The sequence below is a fragment of the Mustelus asterias genome, chromosome 7, assembly GCF_964213995.1.
Source record: "Mustelus asterias chromosome 7, sMusAst1.hap1.1, whole genome shotgun sequence".
Taxonomy (NCBI): Eukaryota; Metazoa; Chordata; class Chondrichthyes; order Carcharhiniformes; family Triakidae; genus Mustelus; species Mustelus asterias.
The window spans coordinates 26,892,786-26,919,511 of NC_135807.1; the positions used below are offsets into that span (position 1 = coordinate 26,892,786).

General features: G+C 45.5%; 1 protein-coding gene across 3 annotated transcripts in view; it reads left to right on the plus strand.

Moving 5' to 3' along the window:
- Positions 1-26,726, plus strand: part of col22a1 (collagen, type XXII, alpha 1) — a 339,481-nt gene that overhangs the window by 53,904 nt on the left and 258,851 nt on the right. For 2 of the 3 annotated variants that reach the window (XM_078215791.1, XM_078215792.1), the window contains exon 3: positions 3,612-4,178. The exons of the other annotated variant lie outside the window; for it this stretch is intronic. In XM_078215791.1, coding sequence (XP_078071917.1) covers positions 3,612-4,178 — 567 coding nt within the window. The remainder of the gene's footprint in view (positions 1-3,611; positions 4,179-26,726) is intronic. 3 annotated transcript variants of the gene reach the window in all.

The following is a 26,726-nucleotide window of genomic DNA, read 5'->3' on the forward strand; positions in this document are numbered from 1 at the left end:
AAGGACGGCCTCAACCGGGATATTGGGTTTATGTCACACTATTTCACATAAATATTTCTGCTTTTTTCCTCCTGAGTCTTTATCATGCGATCCTAGAATCAGAATTTATGTCACACTATTTGTAACTCCCACAGTTGCGTGGACCTGCAGAGTTTCACTGGCTGTCTTGTCTGGAGACAATACACATCTTTTTAGCCTGTCTTGATGCTCTCTCCACTCCCATTGTTTTGTTTCTTAAAGACTGGATTAGTTGTAAGTATTCGCATTCCAACCATTATTCATGTAAATTGAGTCTGTGTCTTATAAGTTCTGTTTGTGAACAGAATTCCCACTCACCTGAAGAAGGGGCTCAGAGCCTCGAAAGCTTGTGTGGCTTTTGCTACCAAATAAACCTGTTGGACTTTAACCTGGTGTTGTTAAACTTCTTACTGAATTTAGCATTGCCAGTCAACCTAACCCTCACATCTTTGGACTGTAGGAGGAAACCGGAGGAAACTCACACAGACACAGGGAGAAAGTGCAAACTCCACACAGGCAATGACTCGAGGCCGGAATTGAACCTGGGTCCCTGGCACTGTGAGGCAGTAGTGCTAACCACTGTGCCACCATGCCGCCATTAGGAGTGCTGGTTAGGTGCATTGACCATGTAAATTCTCCCTCAGTGTACTCGAACAGGTGCCAGAGTGTGGTGACTAGGGGATTTTCACAGTAACTTCATTGCAGTGTTAATGCAGGTCTACTTGTGACACTAAATAAACTTTAAAACTTTAATTAACACTGCAATGAAGTTACTGTGAAAATCCCCGAGTCGCCACACTCCGGCACCTGTTCGGGTACACTGAGGGAGAATTTAGCATGGCCGATACACCTCACCAACACGTCTCATGTCAGTCCTTCAGTGTGGCTACTCAAAATCAACTCACCTGCATATCTATAAGAATACTTGGTCAGGTGGAGAGGGTAAATATTGAGGCCAGGTCTGTCATGGGCTAGTTCTTATAATATTCAACAACAGATCAGCAAATTTGGGCAGCACGATAGCACAATGGTTAGCACTGCTGCCTCACAGCGCCAGGGACCTGGGTTCAATTCCTGGCATTGGTCACTGCCTGTGTGGAGTTTTCACATTCTCCCTGTGCCTGCGTGGGTTTCCTCTGGGGGCTCCAGTTTCCTCCCGCAGTCCAAAGACGTGCGGGTTAGGTGAATTTTCCATGCTAAATTGCCCCTTAGTGTCAGGGGAACTAGCTATGGTAAATGCATGGGGTTATGAGGATAGGGTCTGGGTGGGATTGTGGTCGGTGCAGACTCGATGGGCCGAGTGGCATCCTTTTGCACTGTAGGAATTCTATGATTCTATGAAATTTCCCAGACCAAGATTCTGATTAGTTTTTAAAAACTGGTACCAGATTGTGGCCTGATTCTGTTAGGAAAGGAATTAATGTTTTAAAATGTGTTGCAGGTTGAATATTATCCTCCAGGAGCAATTTGTTACCACGTCTCAGCATGTCATCAGTCTTCAGTGTTTTAACACTCTGCGAAACATGGTATAATTCTGCGCCAGTGTAGCCAATTATTGAATCAAAGAGGTCACGGACAAGTGTAGATAGGCTGAAAGATTACCCTAATCAATCACCGAGCCTTCTATTTGCTGTCCAACTGTAGACAGGTTGAAAATAAAGCTCCGCTAATGATTTTCTTGATAGAAACACTGCCTGATGTGTTACTGAGCTGTACGAATGAGAAAGGTCTTGGATTCAATCTCAGTCTGTGTTAACCTCAGCTAAAATAAATGTGGAAATGCATAACCAAAGTTCCCTTGAGCTGAAGAGAGGAAAAAAACCCATCCAAGTTTACAATAACTGGTCACTGTCCAGTGTCCTCTGCTGCACAATGTAATTTGGATGGAGATAAGATTTGACCATCCAGGCTCAAATGTGAGGGTTAGGTGAATTAGGGTCAGCATCTTTGGAAGAGGAGAAAAGAACATCTGGGGGAGAAAAACATACACTCTAGGGATTGGGCACTTAAATACAGCTAACAATTTAATGCATCAGTGAGGGATGATATTAAACTCAAACCTGTCTGCCCTCTTAGCTGGATGGAAAACATTGCCATGATAGTAACTGAACAAGAGCCAATGAGTAGAGCAATATTTTTCCATTACAGTGGCACAGTGGGTATCATTGCTGCCTCACTACACCAGGCACCCGGGTTCGATTCCAGCCTCAGGTGCCTGTCTGTGTGGAGTTTGTACGTTCTTCCCATGTCTGCTCAGGTTTCCTCTCACACTCCAAAGGGTTAGTTTGATTGACCATGCTAACTTGCCCCTTAGTGTCAGGGGGATTAACAGAATAAAGACATGGGGTTACAGGGATAAGGGCTGGGTGGGATTGTGGTCGGTGCAGCTCGATGGGCTGAATGGCCTCCTTCTGCACTGTAAGGATTCTGTTCTATGAACTGACAAATTCACTGATCCGTTTATTCACTGATTCATTTTGTTGCCATTTGTGGAAGCTTCCGAAGCACAAATTAGTTGCTGTACCTCCCTACATTACAAAGAACAAAGGACAGTTCAGCACAGGAACAGACCCTCTGGCCAACCAAACCTGCGCCGACACATGACGTCTTTCTAAACTGAAGACCTTTTGCCTCCACGCGGTTCACATCCTTTCTATTCCCTGCCTATTCATGTAACTGTCAAGATGTCTCTGAAACACTGCAGCAGTGATGCACTTCAAAAAACACTTCAGCCGGAATTTTACTGGCACGCTCGCCCGAGGCTCGTAAGGTTACGCCCGAGGCCAACGGAGAATGCCGTTCTGTGTGCCGGTAAGATCCAGGGCCTTCATTGACTTTGGGGCATTGTGGAGTCATTAAAGGTGCTTTATAGAGGAAATTTTCTTGGAGCAAATGTACAAAATATTGCAATGTGTGAACTGCAGTGTTTGGCAAGTGTCCCAAACATTTCTGCTGAAGTTTAGTCAAAGGTAGAAGATCATCGGTTGCTGAGAAGGGATAAGGGGATGACATGCTGCATTCCCCGTGAATAGATCAGTGCCACTTGGCTGGGAATCCCAGGATTAAAAAAAACAAAAAGATTCGACACTCAAACAAAACTTTGGGAGTAAATTACCTACAACAAATCCTCAGACAAGACAGAAATATCCACTCGCAGCTTAAAGTAATACATTGAGCAGAACCTAACAGAGTACACGTCTTCATTCTGAATTGAAATCCTTACTTATTTATAATATATGCTGATGTAAATTTTAAGTTGGAATACAGTTTGAAAACCACGAGTGGAAGCCCTTTTTCGTTCAGGAATCAACTTGAAAACAATTTCCTTTAATACTGCAGTCTGATGAGGGCAGGCTTTAACAAACTGTAAAGCGAGGCTGGAACTGTGTATAATAACAGCCTTCAATTGTGTCGTACATCACTTTAAGTGGATCTCCTCGCAAAACAAGCTCAGTAAAAGAACTGGGCTTTCCTTTATCTTTCTGGCATCCACTGTTTCGAGGCAGCATGTTGCAGTGAAATGCTTTGGGGAGCAGTGCTGATGTTTTTCAGTGTGTACCATGTATTACCCATTGACTCCGCTTCCTTTACAGGCTGCAAGAATGTCCACTATGACCTGGTCTTTCTGCTGGACACGTCCTACAGTGTGGGCAAGGAGAACTTTGAGAAAGTCCGGCAGTGGGTGGCCAATTTGGCAGGGACGTTTGACATTGGTCCGGATAAGACGAGAGTCGGGGTCGTCAGCTACAGCGACAAGCCTCACACGGAGTTCAACCTGGGCGCTTACCAGAACATAGAGGATATCAAGCAGGCTGCCGCAAGCATCAGGTACCGCCGAGGGAATACTGTAACCGGGGAGGCCATCGGATACGTCACCTTGAACAGCTTCGCGCAACTGGCTGGCGGAAGACCCAATGATCCCAACATTCAGAAGGTGGCAATTCTCTTGACAGATGGCAGAAGTCAGGATGAAGTGTTGCCGAATGCCACATTGGCTCACTCTGCTGGCATCAGGCTCTTTGCTGTGGGTGTTGGTGATGCCCTTAAGGAGGAACTGGAGGAGATTGCCTCAGAACCCAAATCAGCTCACATGTTCCACGTGACTGATTTTAATGCCATAGACAAGATCCGAGGGATACTGCGACAAAGACTGTGTCAAAGTAAGTACTTACCGCTTGTTATGTGCTGAAGCATACCGGGAAAGACAATGTTACCTGAAGGTTTTGAAAAGCATTTAACTTCTCTTAAATGATGAGCTTCATGTGCATGAGAACTTTTTTCATTCATTTTTAAACATAATGTGATTGTAATCATTCATAATATAAAGTAACCATGTCAACCTGCCTGGAGCAGAGAATTATATATAATTGGGTAATGAAAGGGTATCCTTGGTTACCAAGGTGAATCCATATTATGTGAGATATTGTTAACCCTTTACCTGAATTTAACCATAGTAGTGAGATATGGTTGCGAAATAGGTGCTCTCCTGCAGCCTGTACCAGTTTGGTATGGCAATGAAATCGCTTAGCTTGTCCACACATGATGTGGAGATGCCAGCATTGGACTGAGGTCCAAAAGCTCGTGATCCCAAATAAGCCTGTTGGACTTTAACCTGGTGTTGTGAGGCTTCTTATTTATCCACGCAGATGGTTTAGGGTTGTTAGGAGATAGGGCACGTACGGGCAGGGTGGGTGGTGGAGGTCGGGGCGGTGGGGGGGATAGCAGCGGATTGGAAGAATGCTCCTCCTTTTCCCCACAAAAAAACTTGATAAAGCTCATCTTCCAGAGTGACCCCCAGTGGCGTCTTTGATTGGACTATTCAGCATCTGGAAAAATTGTCCCACCCCTTCCGCCATGGAAATTGTAAAGTTGATGCCGGACCTGCATTTGCATAATTAAGCAGGTTTCCACCTGGTTTGAGCAGGTGTGCTCAACTTCCATTAAAAGCCCGCCTGACGTTTGAATCAGTGCAGAAATTGGGCGTCCAAGATGTCCACTGGATTTTCTTCTGCTAATCGTCCATCTTTCAGGTGAGATACACTGGAGCTGGCAGTTAAAAATCCCTGGATGTGTCCCCTAAGGTGGAAAGCCTGTCACTGAAATCAGCACATCTGCAAAACTGCCAAGTCAGCAGCAAAGCTTATTTAATTTGTCAAATTGACTTGTCTGAACTCCTGTGGATTTCTGTATGTATGATGGAAACCCAGATAATCACATGAAGGAGAGAGGAATGAAAGGTATGGTGTTACGGTGAGATTAATTAAGATGGAAGAAGGCTCTTTTGAAGGATAAACACTGCCCTAGACCCTGTTGAACCAAGTAGTTTGCTTTGATGCGATGAATTCAATGTAATGTGTGTTTCCGTTTGTGTTAGCACTTGCTCTCAAGCAAACGTATGGCCCCATCATCGCTGTTCCCCCTCCCAAAAAATGTTGCAATTCTCAGATCAGGGAATTCTTATTTTTTTAACATTCTTATTCGATGGTTATGAGACATTTGTGGGGAAAGTAGTAGATTTGTTTGGAACAAATTGTTCTGCAATCTGTGATGGTATAATAAAAATGTGGATACTTTGAGTACCAGAATTGATTTTATTCTCATGATTTGAGCAGAAGTGTGGCAAATGAAAGTTTGTATTGTGAATCTGCAAGGTTCAAACTCATTTCTTTTGGATCTCTCAGGCTGGCAGCAACTTGCACTAGGGATTTCTTTGGGGCTTCTCCCACTCTGACACTTGCCAAAATATCTTGATGTATAAGTCCATAGTTCCCTGAAAGTGGCAACACAAATGGATAAGGTGGTCAAGAAGGCCTAAGGCATGCTTGCTTTCATCGGTTGGTGCATAGAGTATAGAAACTGGCAAGTTATGTTGCAGCTGTATGGCACTTTTGGTTCGGCCACATTTGGAATATGGTGTACAGTTCTGGTCACCTGACTACCGAAATGTTGTGGAGGCCTTGGAGAGGGTACAGAAAAGGTTTACCAGGATATTGCCTTGTTTTGGAGCGTATTAGCTATGAGGAGAGATTGGACAAATTGATTTGTTTTCACTTGAATGTCAGATGCTGAGGGGCAACCTGATAGAAGCTTACAAAATTATGACAAGCATGGATAAAATAGAGAGTTGGGGTCTTTTTCCCAGGGTGAAAATGTCAATTACTGGGGGACATAGGTTAAAAGGTAAAAGGGGGAAAATTTAAAGGAGATGTGGGAGGCAAGTTTTTTACACAAAGGATGGTAAATGCCTGGAATGTGCTACCAGAGGAAGAGGTAGAAGCAGATGCAATGGCAACGGGTAAGAGACATCTTGACAGTTACACAAACAAACAGGGAATAGAGGGATGCGGACTGCATTGAGACAAAAGGTCTTTAGTTTAGAAAGGTGTCATGTGTCAGTGCAGGCTTGGTGGGTTGAAGGGCCTGTTCCTGTGCTGTACTGTTCTTGATTATCGGGGATACTTGGAATTCATGTGCCAAGCTTCAACCAAAGAGCGCCGGCATCGCCACATCATGTCAACCAAAGAGCAGCAGAGCAGCACAAGCCCCAAAGTAATTAACCCCCGTGAATTTAATGTAATTGGCTTGGGTGGGAGTCTCAAATTCAAACTCCAGTGGTGAACATATTAGTGACCTTAAGCCACTGAACTAGCCAGTTGCAGAAAAAAAAAGTCTCGCTGTGTCTGGCCCAAGATAAGTGAGTCGGCCCAAAATATTTCTACCCTGATTTATTTTCAGAGCTGCACAGTCAAAGGAAAACTAATGACAGCTCTTTCCATTTTCACTGGAGGGGAACATTTAATTATTCATGAAACTAGCAAATGACTTGAAAGAAAGTAATTAAAGGGCACCATCTTCATCTCCAAGGCGATAGCAGAGGCAAGCCAGCCATGAAGCAATTTTGATTCAGTGGTGTAAGGCACATGGAGTGTGACATTCTCACAATCCAGTGTGTTCATGTGGATGAACCCATATATCAGCTATTTGGCAAAGGGAGATTACAGGTTTGATCAAGGCTGTGCCCCTTTAATTATTTTTGAACTCTGGCAAGCCACTTGGACCACGAGTGTGGTTGATGTTCAATGTTAATTGAAGGAGGTGTCATAAAAAGGCTACAATGTCAATTTTTGGTATATGAATCTAAAATTGGCTACTGTACGCACTAGTTCGACACTGTGTCACTGTCCTGTTTAGGCAATCCTGAACTCCCGAATGTTTCATAGGCGGCGCGGTGACACAGTGGTTAGCACTGCTGTATCACAGCGCCAGGGACCCAGGTTCGATTCCCGGCTTGGGTCACTGTCTGGGCGGAGTTTGTACATTCTCCCCGTGTCTGCGTGGGTTTCCTCTGGGTGCTCTGGTTTCCTCCCACAGTCGGAAAAGCGTGCTGTTAGATGCAATGGCCATGCTAAATTCTACCTCAGTGTACCCGAACAGGTGCCGGACTGTGGAGACCAGAAGATTTTCACACTAACTTCATTGCGGTTAATGTAAGCCTACTTAGAATCACAGAATCCCAACCGTGCAGAAGGAGGCCATTCAGCCCATCGAGTTTGCACTGACTACAATCCCACCCAGGCCCTATTCCCATAACACCACATATTTACCCTGCTAATCTCCTGACACTAGGGTCAATTTAGCATGGCCAATCAACCTATCCCACACATCTTTGGACTGTGGGAGGAAACCGGAGCACCCGGAAGAAACCTGTGACACTAATAAATAAATCATAATACATAATAATTGGGGCGGCACGATGGCACAGTGGTTAGCACTGCTGCCTCACAGCACCAGGGACCCGGGTTTGATTCCCGGATTGGGTCACTGTCTGTGTGGAGTTTGAACATTCTCCCTGTGTCTGCGTGGGTTTCCTCCAGGTGTTCCAGTTTCCTCCCACAGTCCAAAGCTGTACGAGTTAGGTTGATTGGCCATGCTAAATCGCCCCTTAGTGTCAGGGGGATTAGCGGGGTACATAGATGGGGTTATGGGAATAAGGCCTGGGTGGGCTTGTGGTCGGTGCAGACTCGATGGGCTGAATGGCCTCCTTCTGCACTGTAGGATTCTACGATTCTATGAATTGCCCACTTCCATTGCCCTGACAAGATGCTGGTGGTGGAACTTCAGCTTTAATGGATGCAGTCCTTGGTGATGATGGTGCACCTGCAATGGTCTCTGTCAGAGATGGCGCCATGTCGATGGTACATACACCATCCTAAGGTGCTACCTCAGCTGCTTCGATGACAATTCCGTACCAAATTAATCCTGCTCTTTTTCCATTGCCTTATTTTTTGTCTTCCTTCAAATATGTTTGAGGAAGAAAATGGGCAGTTTTGTTCCAACAGAAGGGTGGTGAACATTTGAAATTTTCAGGTGTTTGAACAGGAATCTACCTGGTTCCAGTCTTCTGACAGAATTCAAGTTGTTGAACATTCTAACTGATTTTACACCACCCCCACCCCGCTCCGCCCCCTCCTGCCCTGCCACCAAAACGAGAACCCAGATATTAGCCCAATATAAGTTGGAATGTAGCTTTGTCACCTGTCTGTGGTTATTATTCACCTCAGTGACCACCACCCATCTCGCACTGGCGCCAACATACCTTGAGATCGTTCAGGAAACATTGTCCATTTTAATCAATGTAACTCAGTAACATCTGTGCCTTTTGACAGCTGACATCTGCCAGGCTGTTAACACTCAGCACTCGACTATTGAGTGAGCCAAGCTTGCCTGGGTCTGGTGTACACAGTCATTCACAACATAAAGATTGCCAGGCTGAGTTAGAAATTTGCCTTACTTAACATATCTTAGCACAAAACGTTTTTCTTAAGCACAGGATGGCACGGTGGCACAGTGGTTAGCACTGTTGCCTCACAGCACCAGGGACCTGGGTTCAATTCCCGGCTTGGGTCACTGTCTATGTGGAGTTTGTACATTCTCCCCGTGTCTGCATGGGTTTCCTCCGGGTGCTCCAGTTTCCTCCCACAGTCCAAAGATGTGCGAATTAGGTGGATTGGCCATGATAAATTGTCCATTAACATCAGGGGGATTAGCAGGATAAATATATGGGGTTACAGGGATAGGGCCTGGGTGGGATTGTTGTCAGTGCAGGCTCTATGGGCCAAATGGCCTCCTTCTGCACTGTAGGGATTCTACGATTCTGAGTAATTTTGCACAGTAACAGAACTGATGTTTAAAGTTCACACTTGATTATTTTCTGTTCCCCAACTTTTAGCTTTGACAACAATGGAAATCTCCTGAAACTGGTTATGTACGCTCCCATCACCACCCCACTATATTTCCCCAGCTCCCCACCCAACTACTAGACAAAAAGGTGCCTCTGGCACCTATCTTTGCTGCTTTATTCGTTCTTGGGATGAGAAAGAGGGGGGCATTGGTGTGGGGTGCAATGGCAAGGCCAGCATTTATTGACCACTTCCAGTTGTCCTGTTACAACTGGGTGGTTGAGTGGCTTGCTTGGCTACATCAGAAATAGGAATAGCGCCACATATAGAACATAGAAAAAATACAGCACAAACAGGCCCTTCGGCCCACAAGTTGCGCCGGTCATGTCCCTACCTACCTAGGCTTATATATAGGCTTACCTATAACCCTCAATCCTATTAAGTCCCATGTACTCATCCAGAAGTCTCTTAAAAGACCCTATCGAGTTTGCCTCCACCACCACTGACGGCAGCCGATTCCACTCACCCACCATCCTCTGAGTGAAAAACTTACCCCTGACATCTCCTCTGTACCTACTCCCCAGCACCTTAAACCTGTGTCCTCTCGTAGCAGCCATTTCAGCCCTGGGAAAAAGCCTCCGAGAATCCACCCGATCTATACCTCTCAACATCTTGTACACCTCTATCAGGTCACCTCTCATCCTTCGTCTCTCCAAGGAGAAAAGACCGAGCTCCCTCAACCTATCCTCATAAGGCATGCCAACCAATCCAGGCAACATCCTTGTAAATCTTCTCTGCACCCTTTCAATCATTTCCACATCCCTCCTGTAATGAGGCGACCAGAACCAGTACTCCAAGTGGGGTCTGACGAGGGTTTTATAAAGCTGCATCATTATCTCCCGACTCCTAAACTCAATCTCTCGATTGATGAAGGCCAGCACACCATACATCTTCTTAACCACCTCCTCTACCTGCGAGGCCGATTTAAGAATCCTATGGACCGGGACCCCAAGGTCCTTCTGATCCTCTACACTGCTAAGAATCTTACCCTTGATATTATACTCCTTTATCCCATTTGACCTGCCAAAATGGAACACTACACATTTATCCGGGTTGAAGTCCATCTGCCACTTCTCCGCCCAGTCTTGCATCCTATCTATGTCACGCTGCAGCTTCTGACATCCCTCCAACCTATCCACAACACCACCAACCTTCGTGTCGTCGGCAAACTTACCAACCCTTCCCTCCACTTCCTCATCCAGGTCATTTATGAAAATGACAAACAGCCAAGGGTCCCAGAACAGATCCCTGGGGCACTCCACTGGTGACCGACCTCCATTCAGAAAAAGACCCATCTACAACCACTCTCTGCCTTCTGCAGGCAAGCCAGTTCTGGATCCACAAGGCAACAGCCCCTTGGATCCCATGCCCTCTCACTTTCTCGAGAAGTCTTGCATGGGGGACCTTATCGAATGCCTTGCTGAAGTCCATGTGAACCACATCTACCACTTTTCCTTAGTCAATGTGTTTAGTCACATTTTCAAAGAACTCCACCAGGCTCGTAAGGCACGATTTGCCTTTGACAAAGCCGTGCTGACTACTTTTGAGCATACTAAACTTCTCTAAATGTTCATAAATCCTGTCCTTCAGGATCTTCTCCATCAACTTACCAACCACTGAGGTTAGACTCACTGGTCGGTAATTTCCTGGGCTATCCCTATTCCCTTTCTTGAATATAGGAACCACATCCGCAATCCTCCAATCCTCCGGAACCTCTCCTGTCTCCATCGACGACGCAAAGATCATCGCCAGAGGCTCTGCAATCTCTTCCCTCGCCTCCCACAGTAACCTGGGGTACATTCCATCAGGTCCCAGCGACTTATCTAGCTTGATGATGCTATTCAAAATTTCCAACACATCTTCTTTCTTAATGTCCACATATAGGTCAGACTACTGCACTCACACCCCCACCCCCTTTGCCCTCTCCTCATTTGACCACAACAATTTTATTTGTTTGAAAATGTTCTACTTGCCAATGCAATGAGCACTTAACTGTTTACACACTGTGATCAGAAAAGAACAAACAAGGCAGATTTTCTTGAGTTTAACAAAAAAAGAGGTCAGCTTTATTATGCATAAACCGGTCTAAGTAAAATAATAAAATACCTGCCAACTGTCACACGCACGCATGCACGCACACACGCACACACACACGCACACACACACGCACACATGCACACACACTTGAAGTTCAGACATTCAAATGTAGATCACAAGGTGGGAAAGGATAGGTTGACCAAATTAGAGCCCATTAAAAAGTAAAAGAGTGGGCAGTCTTCAGTTTAGTGAGTGCCCGACTTTGAGTGGAATCCAATCGTCTCATTTCTTCTGATTTAAAGATATAGATGACTGAGTTGATTGTTCTTTGGGAGATGGTTGTGCTGGGAAGTCTCAGTCTCCAGTGCAATGTTCTTGGATGATCACAACTCGAACAAGTGGATTGGAGAAAGGTAAAGGCAGGGGCTACCCCACTTAGGTCTTCTTTCTGAACTGCAAGTTCTCAACTCAGTTCTGTTGAGAAAATGTGTTTAAAAATAGACAAAGGACTGACTTGTCCTTCCTTCTCCAACTGCCAGGGGATTCTGTGTAATCCAAACGTGAATTGTTAGTTCATATCTGGAAGATAATTTAGTCAGGGTCCTGTTGTCCAAGCTTTCAGGCTTAATAGCCTAGCTCATCACGAACAGTTGGATACCTCAAGTGATTGCCATAGATGCCTTGTTAATGATCATAGAATCATAGAACAGAATCAGTGCAGAAGGAGGCCATTCGGCCCATCTTGCCTGCACCGACAACAATCTCACCCAGGCCCTATCCCTGTAAATCTATGTATTTACACCACTAATCCCCCGTGACACTAAGGGGCAATGTAGCATGGCTAATCAATCTAACCCACACATTTTGGACTGTGGGAGGAAACCGGAGCACCCAGAGGAAACCCACACAGACACAGGGAGAACATGCAAACGCCACACAGACAGTGACCCAAGCCAGGAACCCGGGTCCCTGGCACTGTGAGTCTGCACTGCCACCCCACGGGAGATTTGAGTCATTCACACTCCCTTCAAGTCATTGTCTTGACAAGTTTAGCAGTCTACCCCAATCCAATGATTTGGAATAAGGGAAGTATAATTACACAAATTGGGTTTAGATGTCTCAGGCTGTGTTTTCAAACCAAAGATCCATCTTCAAAAGTTCAATTCAGATTCCCAGCCAGTAGATTGAAATCGTTGGTTGGAATTTACTGTGCAATCTGCTGCATGTTTTGCGGTGGCAGGAGCGAGCCCACCATTGGCCAGCAGCAGGATCTCCTGGTCCCGCCATTGTCAATGGGGTTTCCCATTGAATGCAGCCCATGCCGCGGTAAAACCCGTGGTGGAGGTGTGCCATCCGTGGGACCAGAAGATCCTGCCAGCGTGAACGGCCAGAAGGCTTTGGCTATTATTTGGCATTAAGCACACCTTCATGACACACCATAAAGAGGATAGGATTCTTTCTCTAAGGGATATTAGTTGGGCTTTTATGATATTCTGACAGCTTCATGGTCAATTTTACTGACATCGGTACTTTTATGTCTCAAAAAATTAAATTCAAAGAATGAAATTTGCATGGCAGGAATTAAATTCATGAGGTGGGATTTTACGGCTTTGCTCATCCCAGAATCATAAAATCCTGCCCATGGTCAACGGACCTTTCCACTGTCCACTCCTTGCCTGCTCCGGTTCCTGTGGCGGGTGGGGCGGTAAAATTCCAGCCATGTTCTCTGAATTACTATGCATCCCAACATTTTACCTTTCAATTGAAATCAGTATTCTGCCCTGTCAAACATGAAAAGTTATCTCCTTTAACCTCAAAAATTATTATTTTATTTTATCCATTCATGGGACATGGGTGTTGCTGGTTGGCCAGTATTTATTGCCCATCCCTAGTTGCCCTTGGAAGGCAGTTGAGAGTCAACCACATTGCTGTGGGTCTGGAGTCACCTGTAGACCAGACCAGGTAAGGACGGCAGATTTCCTTCCCTAAAGGACATTAGTGAACCAGATGGGTTTTTCTGACAATCAACAATGGTTTTGTGGTCATTAGTAGATTCTTAATTCCATATTTTTTTTTAATTGAATTCAAATTTCACCACCTGCCATGGCAGGATTCAAACCTGGGTCCCCAGAGCACTAGCTGAGTTTCTGGATGAATAGTCTAGCAATAATACCATGAGGCCATCGTCTCCCCCAAAAATCACTTGTGCAAAAATCACTTTGGTCTTTTTATTTAGACAGTAAATAAAAGGTGATGTGACTTTGCATTGTTAATTCTTGGTTGAGATCTGTAAGATCAGTGCATTTTGGCACTGCATAACCATGAGAGAGATGAGCATTAGGACACATTGCAACAAAGCACTGCAAGTTGGAAGAGGCAGAAGCAAGAGCACTTTGGGTGGGAAGGAAGAAAGCATTGCAATTGAGGCGGTACAGTGGTTAGCACTGCTGCCTCACAGTGCCAGGGACCGGGCTTCATATTCCGGCCTTGGGCGCCTGCCTGTATGGAGTTTACACGTTCTCCTTGTGCCTGCGTTTGTTTCTCCCGAGTGCTCTGGTTTCCTCCCACAGCCCAAAGATGTGCAGGTTAGGTGGATTCTCTTCTCACTGGAAAGGCGGAGGATGACCTAATAGAGGTGTATAAAGTTATGAAAGGCATAGATAGGGTGAACGGTGGGAAGCTTTTTACCAGGTCGGTGGTGACGTTCACGAGGGGTCATAGGTTCAAGGTGGGGGGGGGGAGGTTTAACACGGATATCAGAAGGACGTATTTTACACAGAGGGTGGTGAGGGCCTGGAATGCACTGCCGGGCAAGGTGGTGGAGGCGGACACACTGGCAACATTTAAGACTTATCTAGATAGCCACATGAATGGAGTGGGAATGGAGGGATACAAAAGAATGGTCTAGTTTGGACCAGGGAGCGGCGCGGGCTTGGAGGGCCGAAGGGCCTGTTCCTGTGCTGTATTGTTCTTGGTTCTTTGTTCTTTGGGTTGGCCATGCTAAATTGCCCCTTGATGTCCCAGGATGTGTAGGTTAGGAGGATTAGCAGAGTAAATGCGTGAGGTTACAGGGTTAGGGCGGTGGGTGGGCCTGGTAGTCTGTTGGGGAGTCGGTGTGGATGTGATGGGTCAAATGGATTCTTTTTGCACTGTAGGGATTCTATGATTCAACCAGAGAGCATTGGCAGAGCATCAAAATCAGCAGGGAGAGAAAATTACATTGACTATTTTTATCCCCAGGGTGTAGAGACTAATAATTTTTAGTGATGTTCAGAATAAGGCTGTAATAACAAGGGGTGGAAGTCACGTTACGGTTGTATGGAGCAGAGATTTGCGTCCAGTTCTGTGAACAGCACCTCATGAAGGATATGTTAACCTTGGAGAGGTAGCAGTGCAGATTCACTGGAGTGATACCAGGCTAAATCGTGAAAACAAGTTGCACAGACCAGACTTACATTCTCTTGAATGGTGACGAGTAAGGGGTGTCATAATTGAAGTGTTTAAAGTTGATTAAAGGACTTGATAGGGTAGATAGAAAGAAATTGGCCACGATTTTCTGGCTGCATCGCACCCGGGGCAGAACGTGTTAGAGTGGATGGGGTCGAAGAATCGCGGGTGAGTGGTTTAGCGCATTCTGCACCAGCGCCAAACCTCATCAATATCTTCCCTCCCACAACTCCCAGACGTAAGCTGGCTCTTGCCTAGTAAGTGCAAGTAAATGAGCATTTAAATATGCAGAATCCGTTTGAGTCAGATCTTCCATTGTCGCTGGATTTTCCAACCCTCGGGCACAGTGAGAACCCAGGGGGAATCACAAACAGAGACCGGGAATGATGGCCATTCCAGTGGGGAGGGGGGGTTGGGGGGGGGGGGGGGGGGCGAGGGGATTGGTGCTCAGGGGCCATCGTAGCCCCCTGTGGTCTGGAACATGGCTGGGCATTGGCTGGCAGTGCCAACCTGGTAGTTCTAGATGGTATCCTGGCACTTTCAGGTGGCATCCTGGCACTGGTTTTCATGCCCGAAAATCTCGCCTTGACACTTAGGGTGAGATTTTTCTGGTCCCTCCTGCCACGGGAATTGTAGTGGGCAGGACAGGAAATTCAGTGGACCATTTAAAGGTCCATTGACCTCAGGCGGAATTTCTGGTCTTGGGTACGCGCGGCGGAAAATCCCGCCCTTAGTAAATTTTTGAGAAAATTCCACCCAAAATTTTCTCTGGTGGGAGAGTCCAAAATAAAGGGATATATCCTTAAAATTAGAGCTCGGAATAGTGTCAGAAATCACTTCTTCATACAAAGAGTTTTGGAAATCTGGAACTCACCACAAAAACACTGCTGAAGTTAGTTCAATTGAACATTTTGAAATTGAGATTGGTAGACTTTATTAGGCCAGGTTACTAAGCATTTCAGAACCAAGGTGGATAGTTGGATTAAAGAGACACATCAGCCATGATCTAATGAATGCCAGATTACCTTTGAGGGGCTGAATGGTCTACTCCAGTTCCTCTGTTTGAATCTTCCTCAGAGCTAGTGTAGGAGGGGTAGAGCTCTCACAGGCTGAGTGTCCTTTTTCATCCTTGATTTATGTTCTGAGCCTGTTAGAACCTTTCCAATGACATCTATAAATTTATGATTGGAGAGGAACTGTATCGCTGGAAGATGAAAGTAACTTTGTGTGGGTGCAGACTTTCTGTTGGCCATTAACATGACGTGGGAACTGTAATGATCCCACTGCAGAGCCCGGGGGGGGGATAACCCAATCAATCACGTTTGTGTCAGATGGTGACCCTTCAACGGAAACCATTTGAAGTCGTGTCTGAAAGATATGCTTGGAATACTTTCAGCGCAGTAGTGACTTTCTTTGTTTAGAGACGAAAGTAATTTGTATTGTGTCAAAGGTCATGAAATTATCAGCAGTGTTACAGTACATTACAGGCGTTATAATAGGATACTTAATAGATCAAGCAGATGTCATTTGACTCTCAAAAAGGAGGGCGATAAATTTAGGCTTTTGCTTTGCCTGTCACACAAAAAACCCACTTTATCTTTGACAACAGCATGAGAACTTTGATCCCCGTACACCCTTGACTCTAACTCCATTAGCTACTTAGCCTGTTCTCCCGGCCAGATCTTGTGCTGCATAATGACAACATCCTCCTCAACTCTGAGCCGAGCATTTTCAATCAAACCAGTTGTTGTCAAGATTACTTTTTGCAACCTGCAGAACATTACCTGCTTGAGCCTCTATCCCTCTCCCTCCACGTTTAAAATCCTAATATATTTCTTCATTGACTTTCTTGGTCTCTTTGCCACCATCCGTGGGTTAATCTAGATCTACCTGGCCCAAACCCTCTCATGATTTCTGTCTATCTTCAGCGAGTAGGCTTCAAGATCCCCGACCTTAATTTTCTTATAAGTTGAGAGTCTCACTGCACCCTGAAAAAGCAATATTTTCCAGCCGTAAATTGATCCCTGAATTCTCCATTTCTTTGGCTTCAGAAATTCACCTCTTTCCTGATCTACCACATCAGAGGATCGCAAATCAGGATTGCATTTTTCAATTCTCTCCATAATTATTTTCCTCTGTTAATTTCCTTACTGCACTACTTCCCCTTTCTCCGACTGTGGGCTGGGATTCTCTAATCTCGTTCGCCCCGCCATCACTGCCAAATCTCCATTCACAGCTGTGGGACCAGAGAATCCGAGCCATGGATGAGGTCAGAAAATCCTGGTCCCTGTCTTTAATCTCCCTCATTCCTCGTCCCAATTAATTTTTTTTGCTGCCCGGTGTGCATTTTCACCTTTGCTATGTGTTAGAATCCCCACAGTGCAGAAGGAGGTTATTCGGCCCATCAGGCCTGCACTGACAATAATTCCACCCAGGCCCTACCCTGGTAACCTCACTTATTTACCCTGCTAATCCCTGACACTGAGGTGCAATTTACCATAGCAAATCAACCTAACCCGCACATCTTTGGACTGTGGGAGGTAACCGGAGCACCCGAAGGAAATCCACGTAGGCACGGGGAGAATGTGCAAACTCCACACAGTCACCCGAGGCCGGAATTGAACCTGGGTCCCTGGCGCTGTGAGGTAGCAGTGCTAACCACTGTGCCACCGTGCTGCCCATTTGTATATGTGCTTTAATGCAAGGAATGCTATAAAGAGAGTGGGGGAGCGGAGACAAATGTACAGGGGGGGTAGTTATAGAACCGATGTCAGGGGTAGGTTCTTTACCCAGAGGGTGGTGAGGGATTGGAATGCCCTGCCAGCATCAGTAGTAAATGCGCCTAGTTTGGGGGCGTTTAAGAGATCCGTAGATAGGTTCATGGACGAAAAGAAATTGGTTTAGGTTGGAGGGTCACAGTTTTTTTTTTTAACTGGTCGGTGCAACATCGTGGGCCGAAGGGCCTGTTCTGCGCTGTAATGTTCTATGTTCTATGTTCTATGTTCTACAGGTTCTTATTAGGGTCAGAGCTGACGCTGTGGCAGTATTTCATCACTGGCCTACCCCTGGATTGAGGGACACCAATCATGACCTCGATCTCTGCTAGGAAGTGTTGTGTGTAGAATTTAGGCAGCAACCGGATTGGGTTCAGGTGTGAAACCCTCCAAGATCTGTTGGCAATCATTGTTTGGATTCAGATATTAAAATAATAGTTGGTTTGAGGCTGACCCATAGATCATGATCCGGCACACGACTTCCGTCAGGAAAGGAAGAAAAACATTGGAAGGGAAAAAAATCTGAAAAGAAAATCTAAATTGTTTGGAATTCATTCTTTCACAGGATGTGGGCATTGCTGACAAGGCCAGCATTAATCGCTCTTGAGACAACTGAGATGCTTGTTAGACTATTTCAGGGGGCAGTTGGATCTGGGGCCAAATATAGGTCAGACCATGTAAGGATGCCAAATATTCTTTCCTAAATGGTGTGGAGAAAGCTGATGTCTTTGTTTAAGTTTTATGGTTGCCGGTTGATGCGCGTTATCACACACGAGGCTTGAGATGCTCAGGAAATAAAGGCTTTTATTTGCTGTAACAACGAAGCTACTAATTATATACACGATCCCAGACTGAGGGGTCCCAGACAGAGCAGAGACCTTTATACCTCTCCCAGGAGGCGGGATGTACCACAATAACTATAATACAAGGTGTAACAGCCCAACCCTAACCCCAACAGCAACAAGTAGAACAACCCATCCCTAACCCCAACAGCAACATATATACATACTTGTAGTACTGGCCAGACCCTGGCTCAGTACTATCTAGTGGGAACCAACGATGGTTCACCACACCGGTGGACTCTCAAACAATGATGAGACAGACTACAGGAATGAAATAGAGAATCTGATGAACTGGTGCGGTGACAATAATCTCCCCCTCAATGTCAACAAAACAAAGGAGATTGTCATCGACTTCAGGAAGGGTAGAGGAGAACATGCCCCATCGTCATCAGTGGGGATGAAGTAGAAAGGGTCGAGAGCTTCAACTTTTAGGTGTCCAGATCACCAACAACCTGTCCTGGTTCCCCCATGTTGACATTGTGGAATATAGAATATAGAACAGTACAGCACAGTACAGGCCCTTCGGCCCACAATGTTGTGCAGAGCTTTGTCCGAAACCAAGATCAAGCTGTCCCACTCCCTATCATTCTAGTGTGTTCCATGTTCCTATCCAATAACCGCTTGAAAGTTCCTAAAGTGTCTGACTCCACTATCATAGCAGGCAGTCCATTCCACACCCCAACCACTCTCTTGAGTAAAGAACCTACCTCGGACATCCCTCCTATATCTCCCACCATGAACCTTATAGTTATGCCCCCTAGTAACAGCTCCATCCACCCGAGGAAATAGTCTTTGAACGTCCACTCTATCTATCCCCCTCATCATCTTATAAACCTCTATTAAGTCGCCTCTCAACCTCCTCCGCTCTAAAGAGAAAAGCCCTAGCTCCCTCAACCTTTACTCATAAGACCTACCCTCCAAACCAGGCAGCATCCTGGTAAATCTCCTCTGCACTCTTTCCAGTGTTTCCACATCCTTCTTATAGTGAGGTGACCAGAACTGCACACAATATTCCAAATGTGGTCTCACCAAGGTCCTGTACAGTTGCAGCATAACTCCACGGCTCTTAAACTCAAACCCCCTGTTAATAAACGCTAACATACTACAGGCCTTCTTCAGGGCTCTATCCACTTGAGTGGCAACCTTCAGAGATCTGTGGATATGAACTCCAAGATCTCTCTGTTCCTCCACATTCCTCAGAACCCTACCTTTGACCCTGTAATCCGCATTCAAATCTGTCCTACCAAAATGAATCACCTCGCACTTATCAGGGTTAACCTCCATCTGCCATTTTTTGGCCCAGTTCTGCATCTTATCAATGTCTCTTTGCAGCCTACAACAGCCCTCCACCTCATCCACTACTCCACCAATCTTGGTGTCCTCAGCAAATTTACTGATCCACCTTCAGCCCCCTCCTCCAAGTCATTTGTAAAAATCACAAATAGCAGAGGACCCATCACTGATCCTTGTGGTACACTGCTGGTAACTGGTCTCCAGTCTGAAAATTTTCCATCCACCACCACCCTCTGTCTTCTATGAGATACAGTAAGAGTTTTAACAAAACCTCCCCCTCCTCCAATCAGCTTGGCTCATGTAGATCAGGCCCAACTCAGGTGTGGAGGCCCTGTCTTGTTAGCTTGGATCGGAAATGTCTCAACTTGTTGAGACTCTGAATTGGACTTGATTTGATTGAATTGGAAAAGTATAAAAAAAAGTTTTAACAACACCAGGTTAAAGTCCAACAGGTTTATTTGGTAGCAAATACCATTAGCTTTTGGAGCGCTGCTCCTTCATCAGATGGAGTGGAAATCTGCTCTCAAACAGGCCACAGAGACACAAAATCAAGTTACAGAATACTGATTAGAATGCAAATCTCTGTAGAGATTCGCATTCTAATCAGTATTCTGTAACTTGATTTTGTGTCTCTGTATGCCCTGTTTGAGAGCAGATTTCCACTCCATCTGACGAAGGAGCAGCGCTCCGAAAGCTAATGGCATTTGCTACCAAATAAACCTGTTGGACTTTAACCTGGTGTTGTTAAAACTCTTACTGTGTTTATCCCAGTCCAACGCTGGCATCTCCACTTCTATGAGATAGCCAGTTACTTATCTAATCAGCCAAATTTCCCTCTATCCCACACCTCCTTACTTTCTTCATGAGCCGACCATGGGGGACCTTATCAAACGCCTTACTAAAATCCATGTATATGACATCAACTGCTCTACCTTCATCTACGCACTTAGTTACCTCCTCAAAAAATTCAATCAAATTTGTGAGGCAAGACTTACCCTTCACGAATCCGTGTTGACTATCCCGGATTAAGCTGCATCTTTCGAAATGGTCGTAAATCCTATCCCTCAGGACCTTTTCCATTAACTTACCGACCACCAAAGTAAGACCACCGAAGTAACCGGCCTATAATTACCAGGGTCATTCCTATTTCCTTTCTTGAACAGAGGAACAACATTCGCCACTTTCCAATCCTCTGGCACTATCCCCATTATAGTTAAGAAAGCCCACCAATGCGTCTACTTTCTCAGAAGACGAAGGAAATTTGGCATGTCAGCTACAACTCTCACCAACCTTTACAGATGCTCCATAGAAAGCATTATTTCTGGTTGTATCACAGCTTGGTATGGCTCCTGCTCTTTCCCATAATATCAGAATATCAGACCAGATATACTGACATTTTGAGCAAAGAAATTTGGGATTTGGTTTCTGCCGTCTCTGTGGTGAGGTGGGGCCTGACAGAGCCAACAAGGCCGGTTCCAGAGAGATCAGGATGTCATCTTTAAACTTTCAACTCCCTTTAAACTCCCCATAGCTGCCAACCCCTATCCGTCTGCCCCCCTCCCATGAATGGAGAGGACGCCCACCGCAAGCATAGGGGTCTCTCCCCACCCCAACTCCACCCCCCCCCCCCCCCCCCCCCCCACACACACACACACACACAGCACAAGCATCAGGGCTCTCCCAGCAAAAATAACCGGAACACTCCCTCCATAGAGGGTCTGCTCCTGGCACTGCACCCTGGCACAGGTTGGCACTGCCAGGTTGGCACTGTCATCCTGTGTCAGGGCAGTGCCAGGGCAATGCCCAATCATGTCTCGCTCTCCCGAGAGCTATATCTATCTTTCTGTCCCTGAAGCATTACCCGTGACTGATTTTGTATATTTGTTCTAATGAATATTAAGTGGGAGAATCATGTGGCAGAGGGCTTAGTAATTATATTAACATTTATTTATGTGTGAGTGTGTATGCGTGTGTATGCATGTGTATGCGTGTGTATGCGTGTGTGTGTTTGTGTGTGTTTGTGTGTGTGTGTGCTGATGCAGGCACTTGCCAACATATAAATAACGCAAACTACACCAATTACATGTTAAAATAATTGAATTGGTTAGCTTAACAGTTGAACTGACCACAACAATGAAAAAAGTGGTGCCAGCCTCAAAGTGTTTTACAGTTGCATGATATTATGAAGTAATCTGACATGTAATAAATGTTCAAAGCATGGAAATGAACTGGAATCATATTTGATCTGATGCAGACATAAGACCAGTTACCGTGATTCAAGGCAGCAACAAGTTTCAAAGGGGAAACTTTGGGCAGAATTTTTCCATTTTGAGACTAAGTGCTGGACAGGAACGTGAAGTGATTCCTGTTGTGACAGCTGGCATGAAAACTTCCCAAAACCCTTGGGCCCAACCTCATTAACTATGCACCCAGGTTTTTTTATGTCATGTTTCGCAGCAAGGCAGGCCTGGATGTCACATAGTCCATCATTGTATCCACGTTCTATATTGAAAAGACGGCAAACATCACTGATCCACTATTGAAGAAAGAAAGTGGACCTCCTGAAATTGAAGCAAGGTCTCTGGGAATATTCTGAGGCTGGAATATTGTCTCCCTCCAGAACGCCTGGTCTGGAATGTCCACCTGCAGATTCTCCCCCGAGAATCTGGCGTTCCAGTTGTCTCGGGTTGTGGGCAACTTCCATCCTGAAGTCAGGAGGCAGCCCCAGGCATTGTTCATGTGAGTTCCGACATCTCCACACCACTGTTCCAAATGTGTTTCACACATGGCAGAGAATCAGGCATGGGTGGTTCAGATTTTCATCTGCATTATCACCCTGGCCACTGGCAGGTTTGCTGGCCTGCCACGATGGGCGCCAGCAGAAGATCCCACTGTAAATTCACTCTGGCGTGGAACCAATTTCTGGGCATCCCGCCATATTCTCACCCCATGCCCACCATCGAACCTGCCAGCAGGGGCTTGGGAAAATTCTGCTCTTTGTGTTGTCAGTTCATCGCAGAGTCATAAAAATCTGATGAAGAACACTTAAAAATTTTGAACAAAATGATAATTACCTGAAAATTCTCTTTCTGTGAGAGGAAGCAAGATACACTTGAAAGATTTTCTTTTAAATCATCCATGGGACATGGGTGTCACTGGCTGGCCAGCATTTGTTGCCATCCCTCGTTATCTGAGGGCAGTTGAGAGTCAACCACATTGCTGTGGCTCTGGAGTCACTTGTAGGCCAGATCGGGTAAAGACAGCAGATTTCCTTCCTTGAGGGACATTAGTGAACCAGATGGGTTTTTCTGACAATCAACAATGGTTTCATGGTCATCAGTGGATTCTTAATTCCAGATATTTTTTATTGAATTCAAATTCCACCATTTGCTGTGACGGGATTCGAACCAGGGGCCCCAGAACATTAGCTGAGTTTCTGGATTAATAGTCTAGCAATAATACCACAAGGCCATCGCCTCCCTGACACTAAGCTTGGCCTGGTGGGTTAGGCATCAGAGAAACATTGGAGCAAGTTTAGCCTTTGAGCAGCAGGCAAAGAATGAGTTAGATTTGGAAACATTATAAGGATTATATACAACATTATAATTGATTTCAAAGTGTTTATGATGCTTGAAGGGTGTGTAAGAGCTACAGAGAGACATAGTGAAGGTAGGAATGCCTATTGGACAAACCTTGTCAAATATGGTGAATGTTTAAATGCATTAATCTGGATAATTGTCTTCCAAACTCCAGTTTAACATCAAATGTTTCACCTTCTTTCAATGAAAGTCTAATTAGCTCCCGAGCAGATAACGGAGGAGTGCTGGAAGTATTTGAATTTTGCCAATTACAAAATGTATTGCACGATGATGGCATGGATTTTTGTCACTGGGGCAGTTGTGGGTGTTGGGAAAATTCCTTGCTCGGCCCATCCGCCTCAGGAGAAAGTGTCCGCAAAGGCAGGATCTTCATTGTTGGTGGGCGTGGGTGGGTGCGGGCTGAGTTAGGGCCAGCAGACCCAGGGAAGAGTTTGGAGACAACCATAAGAGTTGCTGGTTGCTGAAGCAGTTTCAAAGGTCTGTCTCATTACTGTAGAAAAATAATAAAACAAAGGCCCTCATGCCTCATACCCCGTCATTCAGCATATTCTTCCAATGCCACCTCATGCCCCTCAACCGCCTCATGCACCTTCATGCCAAGATCTGCCTTTCCACCCAAATCCAATTGCTCCTCATTCTTTCAGTGCCAAGCTATGCTCTCCCATCCAGCTCTGTAGTCCCTCATGGTCCTTATGCCAAGCTATGGCACTTCGATGCCCATGTATAGAACCAATGAACCTTATAGTGACAGTAGGATGTGTAAAATCTCTCTATCATTGTCCAGCTAGGTGGGAATGCCCAGTTCCAATGTTATCCATGCAATGGTAGCTAGAAAATCCCCTGCAGTGTGGCTTCTCTTCCCACCACACGCAATATTACTTCTGGTGTCCTCCAATGATCTGTCCTTGCCACCGTCATATTTCTCATTTGCATGTTGTTTCTTTGCAAAAAAGTGGTTAGCATTGCTGCCTCACAGCACCAGAGACCCGGGCTCAATTCTCTGCTCGGGTCACTGCTTGTGTGGAGTCTGCACATTCTCTCCGTGTCTGCGTGGGTTTCCCAGGGGCTCCAGTTTCCTCCCACAGTGCAAAAGGCGTGCTGGTGAGGTGCATTGGCCATGCTCAATTCTCCCTCATTGTATCCGAACAGGCACTGGAGTGTGGCGACTCAGGGATTTTCACAGTAACTTCACTGCAATGTTAATGTAAGCCTACTTGTGACACAAATTAATAAATTTAAACTTAAACACCGTCCAAACGTGTATGCTGATGAAGCTCTGGCTCCGCACCATTTCTCTAAATTATCACTGCTTGTCGAACATTCAATACAGAATGAGCAGAAATGTTCTGCAACTAAATATTGGAGGGAGCAAAGCCAGTGACTTTGCTCTTCGCTGCAAACTTCATTCCCTCATCATCGATTCCATCCTTCTCCCAAGCAACTGTCTGCGGCTGAAACTAGACTATTCACAACTTTAACTTCATATCACACTTTGAGAAAAGTTGCCAACCATTTTTCTGGGTCATCACTCAGCCTACTTATTTTCATCTCGGTAAAATCACCCAATTTGACCCCTGCCTCAGCCAACTTGCTGCTGAAAAATACATTCTTGCTGACAATGAAGTCATGATGACAAAGGTAACAAACCCTGAGATTCAACTATTCCTAAGTTTGAGCTTACCTGATCAGCATTACACATTCCACCAGCTGTAAACCTGAGGCCATTTAAAACATTACTGCCTGTTCATGCCAAGCCTCATTTGCCCATCACTCCTGTGTTCCCTGACCCAGTTAACATAGAAACATAGAAACTGGAAGCAGGAGTAGGCCATTTGGCCCATTGAGCCTGCTCCGTCGTTCATTTGACCATGGCTGATCATTAAATTCAATATCCTGATCCCCCCACTTTCCCCCATATCTCTTGATCCCTTTAGCCTCAAGAGCTATATCTAATTTCTTCTTGAAATCAGACAACATTTTGGCCTCAGCTACATTCTGTGGTAGTGAATTCCATACATTCATCACCCTCTGGGTGAAGAAATTTCTCCTCACCTCAGTTCTAAGAGTCCCTTGTCCTCAAACTATGACCCCTATTTCCTAACTCACCCACCATGGGGAACATCCTTTCTGAATTTACCTTGTCTAACCCTGTTAGAATTTTATAAGTTTCTATGAGATCCCCTCTCACTCTTCCAAACTCCAGTGAATATAATCCTAACCACCTTAATCTTTCCTTGTATGACAGACCTGCCATCCCAGCAATCAGCCTGGTAAACCTTCTCTGTAATCCCTCTATAGCAAGGACATCCTTTCTCAGATAAGGACACCAAAACTGCTCACAATACTCCAGGTGTGGCCTCACCAACACCCTATGCAATTGCAGCAAAACATCCCTATCCCTATACGCAAATCCTCTCGCTACGAAGGCCTACATAGCATTTGCCTTCTTTACTGCCTGCTGTACTCGCGCGCTAAGTTTCAGCGACTGATCATGAGAATACCAGGGCCTTGCTAAGTATCCACCTCTCAATTTACACTCATTCAAGTAATAATTTGTCTTCCTATTATTGCTACCAAAGTGGATAACCTCACATGATCCACATTATACTGCATCTGCCATGCACATGCCCACACACACTGCCTTTTTAAAGTTTATTTATTAGTCACAAGTAAGGCTTACATTAACACTGCAATGAAGTTACTGTGAAATTCCTCTAGTCACCACATCCGGCGCCTGTTCGGGTCAATGCACCTAACTAGTACATCTTTCAGACTGTGGGAGGAAACTGGAGCACCCAAAGGAAACCCACGCAGACACGGGGAGAACATACAAACTCCACACAGACAGTGACCCAAGCTGGGAATCAAACCTGAGTCCCGAGCGCTGTGACGCAGCAGTGCCAACCACTGTGCCACCGTGCCTGTCCAAATCATGTTGAAACATCTCTGCATCCTCCTCACAGCTCACTCTCCCACCCAACTTTGTATCATCTACAGATTTGGAGATAATACATTCAGTTCCCTCTTCCAAATCATTCATATACAATAGCTTAATGTATACTTAAGCTATACCTTGATTTGAAAATTCTCATCCTTGTTTTCAATTCCTTCCCTGGCCTCATCACTTCCTCCCTCTGTCACTTCTTTCAGTGTCACATCCCTCTCAGATATCTGCACTATTCTCATTCTGATCCCTTGGACATCCCCCACGAGCGGCCGTGTCTTCAGCTGCCAAAGCCCTCGGTTCTGGAATTCCCTCCCACACCTCCCGACCTATTTTTATCTCCTTTAAAATGCTTCTTAAATCCTTACTTCATTGACGAAGGCCGGGATTCTCTGATCCCGTTCGCCCCTGCACTGGTGCCGGCGGGAATGGAGAATTTGGCATTCAGCCAAAACTCCATTCGCTGCAGCGGGACCGGAGAATCCCAGCTGCAGGTAATGTCGGAGAATTCCAGCCTCAGATTCTGGCCATTT